Genomic DNA, 18,724 nt, shown 5'->3' on the forward strand with positions numbered 1-18,724 from the left:
CCTGGGTAACTGATGCTGCCTGTGAAGAGTATCACCCATGTTTGTATGTATGTACGTTCCCAGGGTTGATGCACCTGGTGTTCCTGTTGCTCTGGACATGTCGTCGGGTTTTCCCATAGGTTGTAATTCAGGCCTCTGTTACTCAGCCCCTAGTTCAGTGCCATAACCACAATGATTGAAAGTGGTAATACTGAACTTGCACATGTGGTACCCAGTTCTTTAAGTATCTGAACTAGGGGCATATACTTTGGGAAGCCCTAAGGAAACATGGATTTTAAACTTCTATGACTCCAAATGCAGAGCCCAAACAAACATTTTTTTCAGGACCCTTTTACATTTTTTTTTGTGTGTCTCAGGGATTGAACCACATCCCAGCCCTATTTTGTTTAGAGACAGGGTCTCACTGAGTTGCTTAGGGCCTCACCATTGCTGAGATTGGCTTTGAACTCATGATCCTCCTGCCTCAGCCTCCTGAGCTGCTGGAATTACAGGCATGCACCACTATCGCTCGGCCCTCTGCATTCTAGAAAGTGAATGAGATATCCAAAGAACGGTTATGTAGTTCATATCTATTGATATTTACCATATTAGAGAGTAAAAAATGATATTTAAAACATTAATTCATTAAAAATAATAAACTAGGGCTGGGGTTGTGACTCAGCAGTAGAGAGCTCAATTAGCATGTGTGAGGCCCTGGGTTCGATCCTCAGCACCTCATAAAAATAAATAAAATAAAGGTATTAAAATTTTTTTTAAAACAATAAACTAGTAGGTTACATAATTTTTAAAATGGAGAATAACTATTTTCTAAAACAATCTTATGGGGAGATGGTATTGCTTTTTTGCAAATCTGTTTAATGATCTGCTTAAGAGAAGACAACTTGATTCTTTTATCTTTTCTGCATTTTATTTATAGCAATAATTTGTTTTGGTTCAAGTGTATGAAGAAAAATGGCCCACACAGATGTGTAGGAAAGGAAAAGAGTATTTTTAAGAGGATTTTCAGGTAATTATGGAGATTTTTCCTTGATACTACTACAAAATTAATAGTTTTTTAAAAATATTTTTTAGGTGTAGTTGGACACAATGCCTTTATTTTATTTATTTTTATGTGGTGCTGAGTATCGAACCCAGGGCCTCGCACATGCTAGGTGAGCGCTCTACCAATGAGCCACAACCCCACCCCAGGCTGTAGTTTTTTTAAAGGTGGAATCTGAAATGGATATGAGATGAACTTTTCTTATTGTTAACAGAAAAAAATCTATTGGCCTCCTTTGTGCTTTGAGTGACTACTTTCTCTAAGCAAAGCCTTCTACAGATATGCACTGCTGGTGGAGAAAATTCTCTGAGTCAGGAGATCTTTCACATATGGGCACATTTCATTGTGTAGCATTAAGAAATCACATGAATTGGTCACTGGTCACAGTGGTGCAGCCTCCCAGGGACTTGGGAGGCTGAGGCAGGAAGAGTTTGAGACAAGCCTGGGCAAATTAGCGAGGCCCTCAGCAACTTAGTGATACCTTGCCTCAAAATAGAATAAAAACTTAAGAAAGGGCTGGGGATGTGCCTCAGTGGTACAGCGCCTCTGGATTCAATCTCCAGTACCAAAAAGGTACTGGAAGAGTACAAACAAAGAGGCCATAAGAGTACAAGTTCAAGGCCAGCTTCTTCAGTTTAGCAAGACCTTGTCACAAAAAATAAAAGAGCCTGGGGATGTAGCTCAGCAGTAAAGTGCCCCTGGGTTTAGTCCTCAGTGCCAGAAAAAGCTTACATTTGTTAGTAGAATCGATCTCATCCGAAAGGTTGTCAGTATTGGGAAACTGTCAAGCTCACTGTAAGAATATGTCTTCCAAAATTCTAAGTTTGTCTGTAAAGCTTACTTGTCATCATGGTCAACACATTTGTTTTCCTTAAGTGCAAGATGCACATAGTTCACTATGGAGAAGGTATCTTCCCACCACCAGCACCAAGAATACCCCAGTTTCTCAGTCCTTCTTTCAAGAAATAAAGAGAGAGCTCATGCTAGGCTTGCTCAGGTGCTGTTCTGAGACGGTCAATGCACAGCAGTGTGAAGCCAGGGCACCTGCTGGACCTCTCAATTCTAAAAAGGCCTGCATCCACGTGTTGACTCTCTCTTTTTTTTTTTTTTTAAGTTGTAGATGGACATAACATCTTTATTTATTCATTTATTTTTTATGTGGTGCTGAAGATTGAACCCAGTGCCTCATACTTGTGAGGCAAGAGCTCTACCACTGGGCAAACCCCATGGGTTGACTCTTGATAAGATCTTTTTTTTTTCCTTTCTTAAGTGCTTCTTGACATTCTTAAGTGAAAGTGGCTCTTTTTCCCCCTGCACTGGCTGGCCCGAAATTCAGAAAAGACTAGGAAAGTTTGGTCCCATTGCTTTTGAAATTAAAAAGGATGTCGCTTAGTGGCAGAGCACCTCTCTAATGTACCAGATAGGCAGGATACCAAGAAAAAAGCATATTGTGTTTTTCTCTAAGCAGAGTAAAGATAATTTTACTTCATTGCTTCCCAGATGAGGCTGTTTCTTTCAGAGTTTGGGCCCTCCTCTGTTTTAACATATAAGCAATTTTATATTGTTAATTGCATAATTCTGTGGACTTAAAAATAGTTAATATAGGCCTGTGGTAATAAAAACTAAAAACTCCCTTCCCCTGCTCTCATTAAGTTTGGTGCAGATTTTTCTGAATTCTCTTTTATAAATTGTATGGTTTTAGGCCTTTTACTGAACTGGTGATACTAGATAATATAAAGCAAAGTGAATATATTGCTATAAATCACCTTTAAATTCATTTCAGCAGCATTTTCATGTTTTTAGTGACCAGTTCTGGACTCATTGTGAAGATGGTTTATTATTGAATGTGAGGGAAACTTAGCCTATGAAGTGACTTTCATAACAGACATTGTTTCTATTTATTTTCCCCTATAGATTAAGAATTTATTTTGTTTCTCTGTGCAGGTTTAATCTAGAGACTGACTGTATGATAGAAACACCCACACTTTTATCAATGGTCGGGGAAAGACAGTGGCAACAGGCGAAGAGAGACTGAATCACAAAGACAATGAGTCTGCTGAAGCCAAGCGGGCTGAAGGCCCCTACCAAGATCCTCAAGCCGGGAAGCACAGCCCTGAAGACACCTGCTGCTGGTAACACTTTGTTTTCTTCAATAGCAAATAAATTATCCTGTATGAGACTTTAATTTTCATTTTTATGTTAAAGAGATAACCTTATAGTTGTGCTTCCCAGTGCACACCTGTAATTCCAGCAGTTCAGGAGGCTGAGGCTGGAGAATCACAAGTTCGAGGCCAGCCTCAGCAACTTAGATATTAAAAAAAATAAAAAGGACTGGGGATGTAGCTCTCTGGTAAAGCATGCCTGGGTTAAATACTCAGTCCCCCCCCCCCCCAAAAAAAATATATATATATCTATGTTTATAAGGATATATATGTATAACCAGTTTTCATATTCTTGAAAACATTTGAAAAAGTTTTGATTAGTAGAAAGGAAAGACATTTATTTTCGGCCAACATAGGGATCACTGACTTGGCCTTGAATACCCAGCAGGAAGATGTAACCAAAGACAAGTGTACAAACACAAGGGCAGAAGAGTCATAAAGAGTAGTGATACCTGCATTATTAAAGACTGTGGACCTTTTAAATGTGACTTGAGGTGTGCATTTGTGTCAACCCTACCAAAGTCAGTCAAGCTGGAAGTTGTGGAGAGGGCTCTTAGTCAGGATTGCCCGACCCACAACCCCACCAATGCCTACAAAAAAAAAAGCAGAACTAGGCTCAGACAAGGGTTCCTCTATTTAAGTAGAAACAAGAAAATGATTTTTTCCCAAATATGTTTTTTAGTAGTCCATACGCACAGAACTTTTTATAGGGAGTGTTTTATTTATACATGATTTGTTTAGTTGGATATCTTCATACTCTATCTTTTGTGTACTTTGTAATAGTACTTATACTTTTAGGGTTAATCATCTGACCCTTTTCACTTACGTGCTTTAGCCATTATTCAAAGATTAGAGATCACTGTGGTGGAAAGCTGCAAAGCCAGATTGGCTGACAGCCTGGTTCTCTCGGCACTGAGGAGTGGACAAAAGGCAGGATTGAAACAAGGACTTACAGACTCAAGGCTCTGCACTTTTGCCTGCAGATGTCCAGTGGGTGGCTAAAAGCAGGATTACAGTCTTGGCATCTTTGCTTCCATTTTGCAGGAGTCTCCTTTGCTCTGCTTGGTCTCCAGGAATAAGGTCTGGTCTCCCAGGCAAGAGTAACTTTCTTACTGGGGACAAGGTCCCACCTGAGATCATGATGGACAGACCACACCTGATCAAGATCATCTACTTTGGCAGTTGTAAAAATTCTCCACCTATACGCCCCCAGCCCTTGCTCTCCTTCCCTTTCTATAAAACCTCAGGGTCATTCCAGCCTCTGGAAGACAGGGCTAAGAATATGGGTCCCCTTGTCTTCCAGGTGTGGTTATGCTGATTAAATTTCCTTTCATATCATTAAAAGTTATTGTAAAAGACAGAATTTGGGCTCGGGGTGTAGCTCATTAGTAGAGTGTTTGCTAGCCTGTGCAAGGCCCCGAGTTGAATCCCTAGCACCGCAAAATGTTAAAGTATTTCTTTTGATTCTTCCACATGAGTCTTCCTGAACTCTTTAGGCCTTTCTCTGTGGGGATTAGAGAAAAAAACAATATTCTAGCCCAAAAGTTTTATGACATACTAATTGACCTGTAATTGGAGGGGAACCTTCCCAGACAGCTCATACATGAACTGACCCAATCCATTCAGGCTTCTATATAAGAAAGTACATTAGCTGGGTGGTTTATAAACAACAGAAATTTATTGCTGACAGTTCTGTTACGTCCCTAACTTTGTGTAGTTTATGCATCTATCAGATGTCACCTCCTACAAAAGGCCTTCCCTGACTTCCCTTTCCAAGGCACTATCTTCTCCACAGCACTTAGATCACTTGCAAGTACCTTGAATGTTGAATTGCCACCTTCCCACCTCTAGACTCTGGTCTCTGCAAGGACACAAATGATGTTCTTTTTGCTTTGTCCCCTGCATAGAGCAGTACTTGGCACTAGTCACACAGAAGCAGGAATTTGATGAGCATGTGCAGAATGAATAAATACATCATTTCATTTTTTTAAAGTCTTTTTTTGTAGTTGAAGATGTACAGTGTGCCTTTATTTATTTTTTTATGTGGTGCTGAGAATCAAACCCAGTGCCTCACACATGCTAGGCAAGTGCTCTGCCACTGAGCTACAGCCCCAGCCCACATTATTTCATTTAATTCTCATTTTAAAAGCCCTTGAGAGATGTTCCTGTCCTCTTACAGTTGAGGAAATTAAACTAAGGTCATGTCACAGCCTGAGATGATGATATGCTCGGTAACTGATAGAATGATCAAGAACGTCCACTTTGCCAGATCACACTAAATATTTAATAGATTCCTGTTGGATGGCTGCATGGCTGAGTTTCCATTGCAGATATCACATTTCTGTAGAACTCTTAACTGCTATCTTTAGGGTAGCGATTGCACAAAGGCAAATTGCGTTGGACCTGGTGCTGTCTTTGCTGTGATTTCCACCTCTGTCATCAAAGGAAGAGGGTGTAGTAGTCTTTCAATAGTAATGATGTAAGCTGCAGCCCTGAACCCTGTCCTTCTTTAAGCCTAAATGTGAATCTATGCGGTGAAGTAGTCCCTGTTTTGTCTGCTTTGATTGCTACTCAAATGTATGAACAGAGCCTGTCTCAATGGATCTGTATGGGCATTTGTGTATGGTGGGCAAGTGGAGTAAAAAATGAGGTCAGACCTGTAAGTATAGGTCTGGCAAGGGACTAATTTCCTCTTACTTTGACTTATAGTCTTAATCACAAATGAAAAACTCCATCACTGAATGTTAACAGCATTGGAAAGTGAAGTGATGGGGCCAGTCCTCTGCCTTTTTGCAGTAGAAAAGTCAAGCCAGGACTCTTCTGTCACAGGCTACTCCTGTTGCTGTTTTTATTTTTTTTTCTTCATACCTTTACTTTGTTTTTATTTGTATGTGGTGCTGAGAATCGAACTCAGTGCCTCACGCATGCTAGGCAAGCGCTCTGCCACTGAGCCCCAGCCCCATCCCCTGCTGTCGCTCTTACTGTTTGTTTTCCATTACGGTAATAGTTGGTGCTTGAATATGAAACAATCTTTTCTGGGGCTGGGGAATGTGGCTCAAGCGGTAGTGCGCTCGCCTGGCATGCATGCGGCCCGGGTTCAATCCTCAGCACCACATACAAACAAAGATGTTGTGTCCGCCGATAACTAAAAAAATAAGTAAATATTAAACAAAACAAAACAAAACAATCTTTTCTGATCTTTATTTGTTTTCAGCTGCAGCCCCGGTAGAAAAAATGATATCTAGTGAAAGAGCCTCGAGTGCTCCCTCCACTGAGACCCCAGAGGAGTTTGTGGATGACTTTCGAGTTGGAGAGCGTGTTTGGGTGAATGGGAATAAGCCTGGATTCATCCAGTTTCTTGGAGAGACTCAGTTTGCCCCAGGCCAGTGGGCTGGGATCGTTTTAGATGAACCCATTGGCAAGAACGATGGTTCTGTGGCAGGAGTTCGGTATTTCCAGTGTGAACCTTTAAAAGGCATCTTTACCCGACCTTCAAAGTTAACCAGGAAGGTGCAGACAGAGGACGAAGCCAATGGCCTGCAGACAGCTCAGGCATCCAGAGCCGCTTCACCTCTGTCCACGTCTGTAGCCAACATGGTGTCCTCCTCAGCCACACCCTCAAACATTCCCCATAAGTCTTCCCAGCCAAGAGCCAAGGAACCGCCAGCCACGCCTCAGATCAGCAACCTTACGAAAACTGCCAGCGAGTCAATCTCCAACCTTTCTGAGGCTGGCTCAGTCAAGAAAGGAGAGCGAGAGCTCAAAATTGGAGACCGAGTGTTGGTGAGTCATGTGTGCAGCATCCCTGTGTCCTTTTGTTCCTAGTTCTTGTATTTTTTTCACTTTAATAAGTTTTTATTTTTAATGGTAGTGGGGATTGAACTCCGGGGGGGAGGGGGAGGAGACCTACCACAGAGCTACATCCCCACCCTTTTAATTTTTTTTTTATTTTTGAGACAAGGCCTCCTTAAGTTGCTCATACTCTGTCTCAATCTTGTGATCCTCCTGCTTCAGCCGAGTAGCTGGATTATAGACATAGAAACAGAAAACATTTTGACTTGAAAATTAAAAGTAGACTTAGAATATGAAATGTTTGATTTGAAATTCTCATGATTTAAAAAAAAAAATTGGGGCTGGGGGTGTAGTTTAGTGGGAATGTGTGAGGCCCTGGGTTTCATCCCCCCACCCCCCAAGAGAAAAATCCATCACCAGAATACTAATGGCACTACAGTCAGCATTGCTGTGGGAGGTTCTAGATTGCTCCAGAATTTCCCCAGTGCCACCTGCCGTGCCCTTGGGGCTCCTGCCAGGGGCTGTCTTCTTCACACCCTTCAGCCCTCGTAACTTCTGCTTCTCTTGCTATGGAACCAGAACCAGAACTGGCAGAAAAGGGCGTTTCTGTATCAGGTTTGCTGTGGCCTCCACAGGATCCCAACAGGAGGTCCCGCTGCACCCTCCAGGAAGGCAGTCGGCTGGGAGTTCTGCCTTCTCCTCCTGCCCAGTGGGAAGTGAGGGTGAAAGGGATTATGAGAGAATGTCTTTCTGGAAAAATGGTGTGGGTTAAGAATGGGCTCGAGGGGCTGGGGCTGTAGCGCACTTGCCTGGCATGTATGAGGCACTGGGTTCGGTTCTCAGCACCATGTATAACTAAATAAAGGTTTATCAACAACTAAAAAAAAAAAAAAAGAAAGAAAAAAAAGAATGGGCTTGAGGTGAGGTGAGTTGAGCTGATGTGGGCTGGCAGGGGCTTGGCACGGACCTGTCTGCATCCTAGTACTGAGCCTCTGGCTACGGTTTTCCCTTTGTCCATGTGAACATTCTCTGGATCTTGCTGCTGGAGGTTGCTTTAGTCTGTTCTGCATGAGGAGCTTCTTGGGGTGGAGGCTCTGCTGTGTTTGACTCTCAGAGACCTCTTTGCAGACTGGAAGTCCCTAGGGTAACTTGTTACTTGGAATGTTTTTGAGAGGGTCTTTCTTCATTTTTTAGTGTCTTTGATATTTCAAGGTTATAATGTCAGGTGTTTTGAGAAACTTGACCAACTTGTAGCAGTTTGTGTCTGCATTGGGGACTGTATTTTCCTCTGTGAATTCTGAGCTTTATGTCCATATGAGGAGCTTCATCAACTTTTTGTTTTTAAAGTGACACATTTTATTTTTCTATGAGCAGCTCTTCTACGAGGAATCTGGTAGCGAGTTTTTCTTGTTCTCAACACTTTTATGAAGGTCTTTTGATATTGTAAAAGGGAAAAAATTCTTCACAAGATTTACTTTGCTTGCATTTGAACCTCAAATAACTGTAGTTCATCCAACATAAGCTTTTTATGTGTCTTTATTCATTTGTTTGACATTGTATTAGATTTATCTATAATATGTAAATTTAAAAGTGGAAAATGGAGTCACACTATACATACATCATTTCATAATAAACCTTTATGGATTTTAGGCATTTCTGTGCAAGGAATATAGTTCTTCATTTAAATCAAATAAGCTGCTATTTGATATTATATTGTTTGGATGTATGTATTATACCTAATTTAATCATAGGCATTTATAGGCTCTCATTCTTCCCCCCGGAAATAAAATTTGAATTAAGAGTATTTTTTTTTTTTTTTTTTTTGGTACTGGGGATTGAACCCAGGGGTGCTCTACCACCCAGCTACAACCCATCCCTTTTTATTTTATTTTGAGACAGGGTCTCATTAAATTTCTCAGGCTGGTCTTGGACTTGGAATCCTCCTGCCTCAGCCTCCTGAGTAACTGGGATTATAAGTGTGTGCCACTGTACCTGGCAAAGAGTATAAATATTTAATATTTATGTAATAGGTATTACTAAATTGCAGCCCCAAAAGCCCTTACTATTTTATGTTCTTAGAATTAATGTACAAATGTGATTTCTTCTGTTTCTCTCAAGCCTCTTTACCAGTGACTTAGAGCCCCGCAAGCTGTGAATCTGGTTGGGTCATTGCCCTTACACTGGGCACTTGTTCGTCTATCTGGGCAGCTAATGTGCTCAGGTTGTGTGGGGCTTCATGCTCTGGGGAAGCTATTCTGTACCATAAATTCCATTTCCTTGATTGCTGATATAGTAATCGTTAGCAGAAAGTTCTGTTTTTTTTTTTTTTTTTTTATAGATTAATTTATGTAAGTGGACATTTTTACAATATTAAGACTTTTTCTTAAGGTACATTTTTTTTACTGAAGAAAGAAGGCTTTAAAGTTTCTTTTTTACAGAAAAAATTTACTACTATAGAACCAGGAAAGAGAGATTGAGTAAGACTGGGACTCCGGTCCCCAAATCCCCTTCAGGGGCATACTTTCAGTGATCTAAACACTTCTCCTAAGGCCCTACCTCCTGCAGGTCTTGTCACCTCTCTGTATTGCCACCCTGGGGACCAAGCCTTTAATAGGTGGATCTCTGGGATACAGGTATCCAAACTATAGCAGTGCCTATACACCTGTCATGATTTTCAGGTTCCTTCCCAATCAGTTATTTTTTTAATTGGTGCATTAGAGTTGTGAGTAGTAGTGGGATTTTTTTGTTACATATTTGTACATGCACACAATATAACAGTATCATTTGGCCAATATTATTCCCTAGTATTTCCCCTTTCCCTCTCCCTGGTTCCTTTTCTCTACTGTCTTGATCTCTCTTTGGTTTTCATGAGATCCCCCTGCCCTGTCACATTTTTTTTTCCTTTTTCCTTGCTAGCTTTCACATGAGAGAAGACATGTGACTCTTAACTTTCTGAGTTTGGCTTATTTCACTTAATGTTCTCTAGTTTCATCCACTTTCCTGCAAATGACATAATTTCATTTTTCTTTATGGCTGAATACAACTCCATTGTGTATATATACCACATTTCTTTATACATTTGTCCATTGGTGGACACCTAGACTGGTTCCATAATTTGACTATTGTGAATTGTCCTGCTTCAAACATGGATATGCATATGTCATTATAATATGTTTACTTTAATTCTTTAGGATAAATGCCAAGGAGTGGTATAGCTAGTTGGGTCATATGGTGGTCCATGCCTAATTTTGGGGGGAACTTCTGATTTCCATAGTGGCTGTACTAATTTACAATCCCCCCAACAGTGTTAAAGTGTTCCTTTTTCTCCACATTCTTGTCTATTACTTTGTAGGGCTCATATGTTCATATTTAAAAAAAAAAAATCCTGCCTGACATTGAGATCTTTTCTAGCAGGTTAGATAGTATCCCATGTCCTCTGCAGTGATGATTACTGCAGATTTGAATCATTTTTTTCTGATTTTAGTTTTGATTTTTTTTTTTTTTTTCATTTTCAGTTTTCACGTGTCCTAAATCTTATTCAACATAGCCTTATGGGATTGCCCAGTAGGGAACTAGAACCTCACACTGCTGATGAGAAGCTGTTTTTTATTTTGAGACAGGATCTTGCTAAGTTGCTAAGGCTGGCCTCAAACTTGCAGTCTTTCTGTTTCAGGCTCCTGAGTGTCTGGGTCCCCATTTTTTCTTTTGAGGCTAGCTCATCCATCTGCCTATGGGATTCACTGGCCCTTCTTACTCCAGACCTGTTGCCCTCGCTGCTCTGAGTCAGGCTGTATTAGATTTAGTTGGACTTCCAGGCTGGTGTGTCTCTCCTGCGTTCTGTTCTTTACATAGAGCGAGAGAGAGAGGTCCATAGCACAGATCAGTGATGTGATTCCTCTGGGTAAAATCCTTTAGTGCAGAGCCCAGCCTGTCCACAACAACGGCTTAGTTTTCATGCTGTTTAGTGTTTCTGTGGAGCTTAGTAATGGGGCAGTGCTTTCTTTTTGCAAACTGAAGCCAATATCTCAGCCCCAACAGTGCCAAAGTTGGTATATCTCTTGCAATTGTTTGTTTGTGGGTCAAGGAGCCAGCCCACGTGGTGGAGTGCTGCTTTGGGATTCAGACAGAGGACAGTTCAACCTCGGCCTAAACCCAAGTGCTGGTGTGGAAGTTCTATTACTAAGTCATGCCTCCCAATATAAAACAGCTTTATTGCTCCCATGATTTTTTAAGCATATTTATAAAAATATCTTGTGACCTATGATCTTGTATAGAAAAGCAAACTCTGCTAATATCATTCTGGTCAGGCATCATGCTTTTTTATTTTAGTGCCATTAGGACTGCCTCTGGCGATTAGATATTCTATACTTTATCAACCCCAGAGATAAAAGGAGTAGAATTTTTTTTTGTGGTTTTCTATTAATATTTTAAACCATTAAAATATTTTAAAAGTCGAAATATTTGTGAGTCCTTGGAAATATATTTGCCTAAATTGCCTACTTCAAAAATCATAACTATAGAATATATTGGGTTTTGTTGGCTTTTTGTTTCATCGGTGTTTTTAGGAGTTTGGGGCAAAGCGTGTTTTTCTTTTTTTTTTTTTTAGTTGTTGATGGACACCATATCTTTATCTTTATTTATTTATTTTTATGTGGTGCTGAGGATCGAACCTAGGGCCTCACACATTTAAGACAAGCACTCTACCACTGAACTACAACCCCAGCCTTTGTTTATTTTTGCTGGGGATCAAACCCAGTGCCTCATTCATGCTAGGCAAGTGCTCTGCCGTTGTGCCACATCCCCGGCCCGCAAAGCATGTTTTGAATATGGTTGGAGTGAGTGGGGACTGTGCAGCCATCACACGGCTCAGTATTATAGTGTCCCCATCACTCAGGAGTGCCTTTATGCCAGCCTGTAAGCATTCTTCATCCCATCTGCAGCCCCAAGCAGTCACTGATCTGCTCGCTATCTCTGGAGGCCCTGCCCTTTCTGGACAGTCTCACAAGTGGAATTGAAGTGTGTGTGTGTGTGTGTGTGTGTGTGAGAGAGAGAGAGAGAGAGAGAGATTGTTTTACTGTTGTATATATCAGTATTTGATCCTTTATATTGCTAAATATATTTCATTTTGTGGACATACCATATTTTATCTATTTAATGTACTTAGTTGTAATTAATTTATATTTTTGCTGGAGGAATTCATTCTCATAGTTTAAAACAAAATTTTTGGTGCTTATGAGCTGCTATTAAAGCAGCAGTATTATACCACCCTGAAGTAACCAGCTTAACTGTCCCTCTTTTGCTATTTCTTAGTATTTTGGGGATCCTACATTCTGAGGAAGTTCAAATGCTTTTCAGAAAGGAAGATGAAAGAGTTGCAAGAGATAAAGTGCAAGTCAAGCATAACTTTTCATCTTTAAACCAAAGCATCTTCTATTCATGATGAGGCCATCTTTTGTTGCTTATTTGTTCTGGGGAGTTAGTTACAAGAGAGTATTTGTTAAATGTCATCTGCGTTGAGCATACTTATTATTAAGGAGATTTACTTAATATTGTGTGTTATAAATTGGGAGATGAAAAATGATATCAAAAGGAAATAGTTAAAATAACTGGGTCTGTGCTGGGCAGAGTAGCACAGCCCTGTCATCCCAGAGTCTCAGGAGGCTGAGGCAAGAAGATTGCAAGTTCAAGGCCAACTTGGACAACTTAGCCAAACCCTGCCTCAAAAAAATAAAGGACTGAGTAGTGGTACAGCACCACTTGGTTCAACACCAGTACCAAAAACAAAACAAAAGTGGGACTGCTTATTTAGCTCAGAGAAATTAGGACGGTGATTCATCATGACCCCTCACAGTACACTCGGTAAGGATACTGCTTGGCTGGTGTGTGTCAGACATGTCTCCAGGTGTTGGAGAGTTGGTGGTGACCAATGCAGAAAACACAGCATTTTAATGGGGCTTCCCACTGTGTTGCAATAAAGTCTAAGTTCCTTCTTTGGAACGCAGGGCCCAGTGTGACCTCTGACCTCATTCCTGTCTACCTGCCCCTTCTTCACTCCATGCCAGCTGTTCTGGGCTCCTTGCTGTGTCTTCAACACCCCAGACTCATTCCTCCTTGAGGATTTGTTTATTTTGCTTGACTGTTCTGTCCAGGTCTTCTCATGACTGGTGGCTGGTAGTTACTCAGGCAGAGGCTCACAGGAGAGGGTCAGCAACCACAGATATCCGTCACTCTCCCCTGGCTTTTCATAGCTCGCTCACTCCCTTTCTCTTTTTTCCCCCTCCTGTACTGGGGATTGAACCAAGGGACACTTTACCACTGAGCACCCCCCCCTTTTTTTTTTTAAAGTTGTATATGGACACATACCTTTATTTTGTTTATTTATTTTTTTAATGTGGTGCTGAGAATTGAACCCAGTGCCTCATGCATGCTAGGCGAGCGCTCTACCACTGAGCCACAACCCCAGTCCCACCGCTGAGCTACTTTTTATCTTTTGAGACAAGGGCCTCGCGAAGTTACTTAGGCTGGCCTGGAACTTGTACTTGAACTTCTGCTTCATCCTCCTAGGTAGCTTGGATGATAGGCATATGCCACTGTGCCTGGCTGTCTTTATTTTTCTCCTCATGGTATGGGACTTGAACTGAGAGCCTTACTGATGCTATACAAGTACTCTACCGCCGAGCTGCATTCCCACTCCTTGCTAAGTTGCCCAGGCTGGCTTGGGATTTGCAGTCTTCTGCCTCACACTCCTATGTCTTGAGTGCTCTGGTTCCAAACTTACATTAATTAGGGTTTGGAAAAGTACTAATGCTATTGGTTAGTTCTGATTCCCATTTAGGTTTGCCTTACTTCAGTAGGAGATTGAAGTCACTGAATTGCACATGCTTGGGCAGGGGTTCTGAGTGATTTCTGTGAAACCCTTGGAGTGAGCCTGCATTGGCTGGGGAGTGTGCTTCTTCAGCGGGCATCTGCACCTTGTACGGGCCGGCTACTGTGGGGTGACAGGTGTGCTTGCCTTGGCTCGCCTCGGGCCTAAGCCTGCATGTTGGGCTCTGCATACTTGATGCCCATGCTTACTGCCTCCCTGCTGCTTCTGGGCAGGGACCAGTGCGCTGGCTGCATGGCTTGGTGGCCAGGTAGCCATGTCAGTAGCTTAAATTTAATGCAAACGCACACGGTGGAATGTTCTATAATCTCCAGAACTCATCCAAGCTACCAAAAAAAAAAAAAAAACAAACCTTTTTTTTTTTTTTTTTTTGGTACTACAGGTTGAACTCAGGTGCACTGGACCACTGAGCCACATCCCCAGCCCTATTTTGTATTTTATTCAGAGACAGGGTCTCACTGAGTTGCTTAGCACCTCACTTTTGCTGAGGATGGCTTTGAACTTGTGATCCTCCTGCCTCAGCCTCCTGAGCCACTGAGATTACAGGTGTGTGCCACTGTGCCTGGCAGAAATTAACTTTATAAAGATATGTTTAAATACATAAAATTTTGACCGTTAATGACAAAGTAGAAAAGAGATTTTAGGACTTTATATGGTTTATCTCCCTTGAAGCTATTTTGAGTGATCACTGCTGATCTTTCACAGGGGAAAGTGCATCGTTTATGAGGTAGGATTTCTAAGTTTGATGGGAGGAAAGGGGTAAGGAAACCCCCATTCTAGGACCTGGTGGCTGTGCATTCTCCCACTTCCTGGTGAAATACATTCTTTCTTAGGGTCATTGTTTAGAAACCAGTTGCTCATCTGTCCTGAGTGTTTTCTGTGAAACCCTTGGAATGAGCCTGCGTTTGCTGGGGAGTTGCTGATCACAGTTCTTTAGATGCCTCCTGGAGGAAGCTGTCGTTGGCAGCAACTTGGACTCACCCTCACAGAGCGGAAGCTTGTCTGAAGGGATTGCATCGTGTCCCCCTCAGAATGTTCTGGTTAGACTGCTGCTGTGATGGCTGGTGTAGAGGAAGGAGAAAGCAGGTCGGTTTTACCCAGGTGACGTTGGGCCTTGGATCCCAGCCGGAGCACCAAGAAGCCCAGAGCAGCTTGTGCTCTTAGCGGGGTGCACTCGCTGCAGATGACCGCCTGCTCCTCCATGGTCACACACTGTGCTCACAATCGTATGTGGATCATCTCACATGGTCCTCACAGCCCTGTGATTACCCCCATGTTACTAATGAGGAAGCAGGTTAGGAATCTCGGAAATGGCTTCATCTGACGGAGCTGGCGTTCGTCCTGGCCTACTTCAGGGCCCATGTTCTTCGCTAGTCCTTCCTTTCTTTGCTGCTTTGGAGACATCAAATTCAGCCCGAGCCCCTGTCATTTTCCTTTTGCTTGATTTATTTGGGAAAGTAGCCTTTACCATGCGGGTGCAAACTGGGAAGGTCACCTTTCATTTATTCAGCACCTGTGCTTCGTGCCTACTCTGCTGGCATTGCAGGTGACATGGCCAAACATGGGACAACTCCTGTCCACTGAGTTTTCTCCCTGACCCCCTCAAGCTTTGGACAGTGCTGTCCGCATGACATCAGAACATTTCTGAAATATCCCAGAACTGTCTGCCGCTGTCACTTTCACATGCCCTTCCTGCCCATACTGCCTTGAAAGCATCATCCTTTGGGTCCTCAAACTGGTTTGTGTTATCTTTCCATCCCTGTGACAGAATACCTGAGATAAACCACACAGAAGTAGGAAATTGATTGCAGAGGTTTCAGTCTATGGTCACTTGGCCCTGTCTTTGGGTCTGTGGCAGCAGGGTACATCCTGGCAGAAGTGTTGGTGGAGGAAACTTCTCACCTCAAGGTAGCCAGGAGGAGAGAGAGAGGAAGAGGAGCTAGAATCCCAGTATTCCCTGCAGGGGCACAGCCCCAATGACCTCCTTCCTCTAACTAGACCCCAACTCCTGAAGTTTCCACCACCTCTCAGTAGGGCCACCAGCCAGAGAACCAAGCTTTCAACTTATGGTCCTTTGGAGGACCCCTTAACAGTTGCACAAAAAGTTTTTCTTCCAGAGCCTCTGATATTTTTCCTCTTTGGCAAAGGGTTAAATAAAGCTGAAAAGAAGCATGCTTTACTTCTAACTCAGAAGGTTGTATTCAGAAAAAATTATAAACAAATGCCTTAGGTATTAAAAAGATATACTAAAAGTAAACTATTGATTTTGCAAAATTAGGAAGAGCAGTACATTAAAAGGAAAAAGAAAATAATGAAGACAAAGTAAACAAATTGAGAACTTCAAAAAAAGGAACAACTTAGAAAAGCTGATTCCTTGTGATGACCAATAAAATAAATTATCTCCCAAAGGTGCTCTTAATTTTTTTATTCATTTGTTCATTTTGTGGTGCTAGGGATGGGAACAGGGCCTTGAGCATGCTAGATAAGCACTCCCACTGGTCTGTAGAGTTGTGCTCTCAGTCCGGGCTTCCTGACTTTAACAAGTTCTGGTTTTTTTCTTCTTTTTTTTTTTTGAATTCTTTTTTTTTTAATTTTTAATATTTATTTTTTTCAGTTTTCGGCAGACACAACATCTTTGTTTGTATGTGGTGCTGAGGATCGAACCCAGGCCGCACGCATGCCAGGCGAGCGCGCTACCGCTTGAGCCACATCCCCAGCCCCTTTCTTCTTCTTTTTTTTTTCTTAAGAACTAATCAAAATGACTTATGTATGTATGTGTGTGTGTACTGGTAATTGAACCCAGGCATGCTCTACCACTAAGTTACATGTCTAGCCTTTTTTTTTTTTTTTTAATTTTTTATTCTTTTTGGTATCAGGAATTAAACCCAGGGGTGCTTTACCACTGAGCAATGCCCCCAGTCACCCCCACTTTTTATTCTTTTGAGACAGGGTCTCCTTAAGTTGCTTAGGCTAGTTTCAAACTTTTGATCCTCTTACCTCAGCCTCCAGGGTCACTGGGATTACAGGTATGTGCCATTGCGCCCAGCTGATTTTTATAATTTTTTTTAAATAACTTGTTGAACCTACATGTCCATTTGTAGAAGCTGATTTAAGAAGTTAGAATGCAGCTGGGCATAGTGGCACACCCCTATAATTCCAGAGGCTGGGGAGGCTGAGACAGAAGGATCAAGAGTTCATAGCTAGCCTTAGCAACTCAGTGAGGCGCTAAACAACTCTTAGAGTCTTAGAGTTTCTAACTCTTCTTTTTTATTAACTCAAAAAAACCTGATCCTCTGCTGGTTGCAGTGGCACATGCCCGTAATCCCAGCAGCTTGAGAGGCTGAGACAGGAGGATGGAGAGTTCAAAGCCACCCTCAGCAAAAGCGAGCACTAAGCAACTCAATGAGACCCTGTCTCTAAATAAAATACAAAATAGGGCTGGGGATGTGGCTCAATGGTCGAGTGCCCTGAGTTCAATTCCTGGTACCCAGAAAAAAAAAAAATGAAGTTAGAATGTATGAATGCATCTATATGGTGAGATGACATGTAATTTTTTTTTTTTTTTATTAAACACTGCCTTTTGGGTAAAAATAAAAGGAGAGAAGAAAAATATAAGTTAACATCTGCTTTTATTTTGAGTAGGACTTATTCAACTGAGAAGAAAAGAGTGAGTTCCTGCAGGGCAAGATGGGACCTGATAGGGGTTGCCCTAACATTTGCTTTTATGTGCCAAAGAAATACCAGGAGCAAGGACACCCTCAAAATCAGGAATATTGGTTACCTGTGGTGGTTTGAATGTACATGAAGGGCATATAAGAGTATAGTAAGTAAACCTGCTCTACAGGTTTATATTTTTTAAAGTCTTAAGAATATATTGCCTATTCAAGAATTAACTTATATAGTATTTTAATTCATCAAATAGAAAGAGTTTTTTGAAATCGACAAGAAAAAGATGACCCCCCAGGCACGGTGGCACATGCCTGTAATCCCAGAGGCTCAGGAGGCTGAGGGGAGGATCATGAGTTCAAAGCCAGCTTCAGCAAAAAGTGAGGCGCTAAGCAACTCAGTGAGACCCTATCTCTAATTAAAATACAAAATAGGATTGGGGATGTGGCTCAGTGGTCGAGTACCCCCAAGTTCAATCCCTAGTACCCCCCCCCCCAAAAAAAAGAGGACCATTTCATAAGAAAAGTAGGTAAATTGCACATTGCTGCTCATCTGTTCTGTGAAATACTAAATAGCCTCTTAGTTCATTTTTTTGTTGTAACAGAATTCTCAAGACTGGGTAATTTAGAAAGAAAAGTTTATTTTGGCTCATGATTCTGGGGTCTGGGAAGTCCAAGTGCATGGTGGAGGCATCTGCTCAGTTCCTGATGAGGGCTCCATGGCAGAAGGACAGGCAGCATGTGCAGAAGTGAGAGCCAGGGAAAGCAAAACTCGCTTTATAACAAGCCACTGTGGCGTGATTGATCCACTCCCAACTAGAGCTAGAACTCACTCAGACAGGAAGGCATAAATCCATTCATAAGAGCCCTGTCCCTGTGACTCAGTACCTCCTGCCAGGCCCCACCCCCAACACTGCTGCTGGGGGAACCAGGCCTCAGCATGCATTTTGGTGGGAACAAACCATATTCAACCACAGAAAGCTGGGGGAGAATAAATCCAAACGTTAGCAGCGACTGTCTCTGACTGTACATGCATTGTATTTATAATTTTGCTGGTGATAGTCTTAATTTCCGGCGGTGACCTCTCTTCTAATTGGGAAAGTTTTTTTTTTTTTTTTTTTTTAATATTTTTAGTTGTAAGTGGGCACAATACCTTCATTTATTTTTATGTGGTGTTGAGGAT

At 41.9% G+C, this 18,724-nt stretch overlaps 1 protein-coding gene across 18 annotated transcripts in view; it reads left to right on the plus strand.

Moving 5' to 3' along the window:
* The window catches only part of Clip1 (CAP-Gly domain containing linker protein 1), a 128,389-nt gene that overhangs the window by 24,643 nt on the left and 85,022 nt on the right, over nucleotides 1-18,724 (plus strand). For 16 of the 18 annotated variants that reach the window (XM_058579829.1, XM_058579828.1, XM_046446101.2 and 13 more), the window contains 2 exons: nucleotides 2,984-3,171; nucleotides 6,416-6,984. In XM_058579829.1, coding sequence (XP_058435812.1) covers nucleotides 3,087-3,171; nucleotides 6,416-6,984 — 654 coding nt within the window. In that variant the 5' untranslated portion in view covers nucleotides 2,984-3,086. Of the gene's footprint in view, nucleotides 1-916; nucleotides 1,007-2,983; nucleotides 3,172-6,415; nucleotides 6,985-18,724 lie in introns of all 18 variants that reach the window. The other 2 variants (XM_058579824.1, XM_058579827.1) reach the window with 1 other exon arrangement.

The sequence above is a fragment of the Marmota monax genome, unplaced genomic scaffold, assembly GCF_021218885.2.
Source record: "Marmota monax isolate L192 unplaced genomic scaffold, Marmota_monax_Labrador192_F-V1.1 WCK01_AAM20220418_F8-fsc00092, whole genome shotgun sequence".
NCBI lineage: Eukaryota > Metazoa > Chordata > Mammalia > Rodentia > Sciuridae > Marmota > Marmota monax.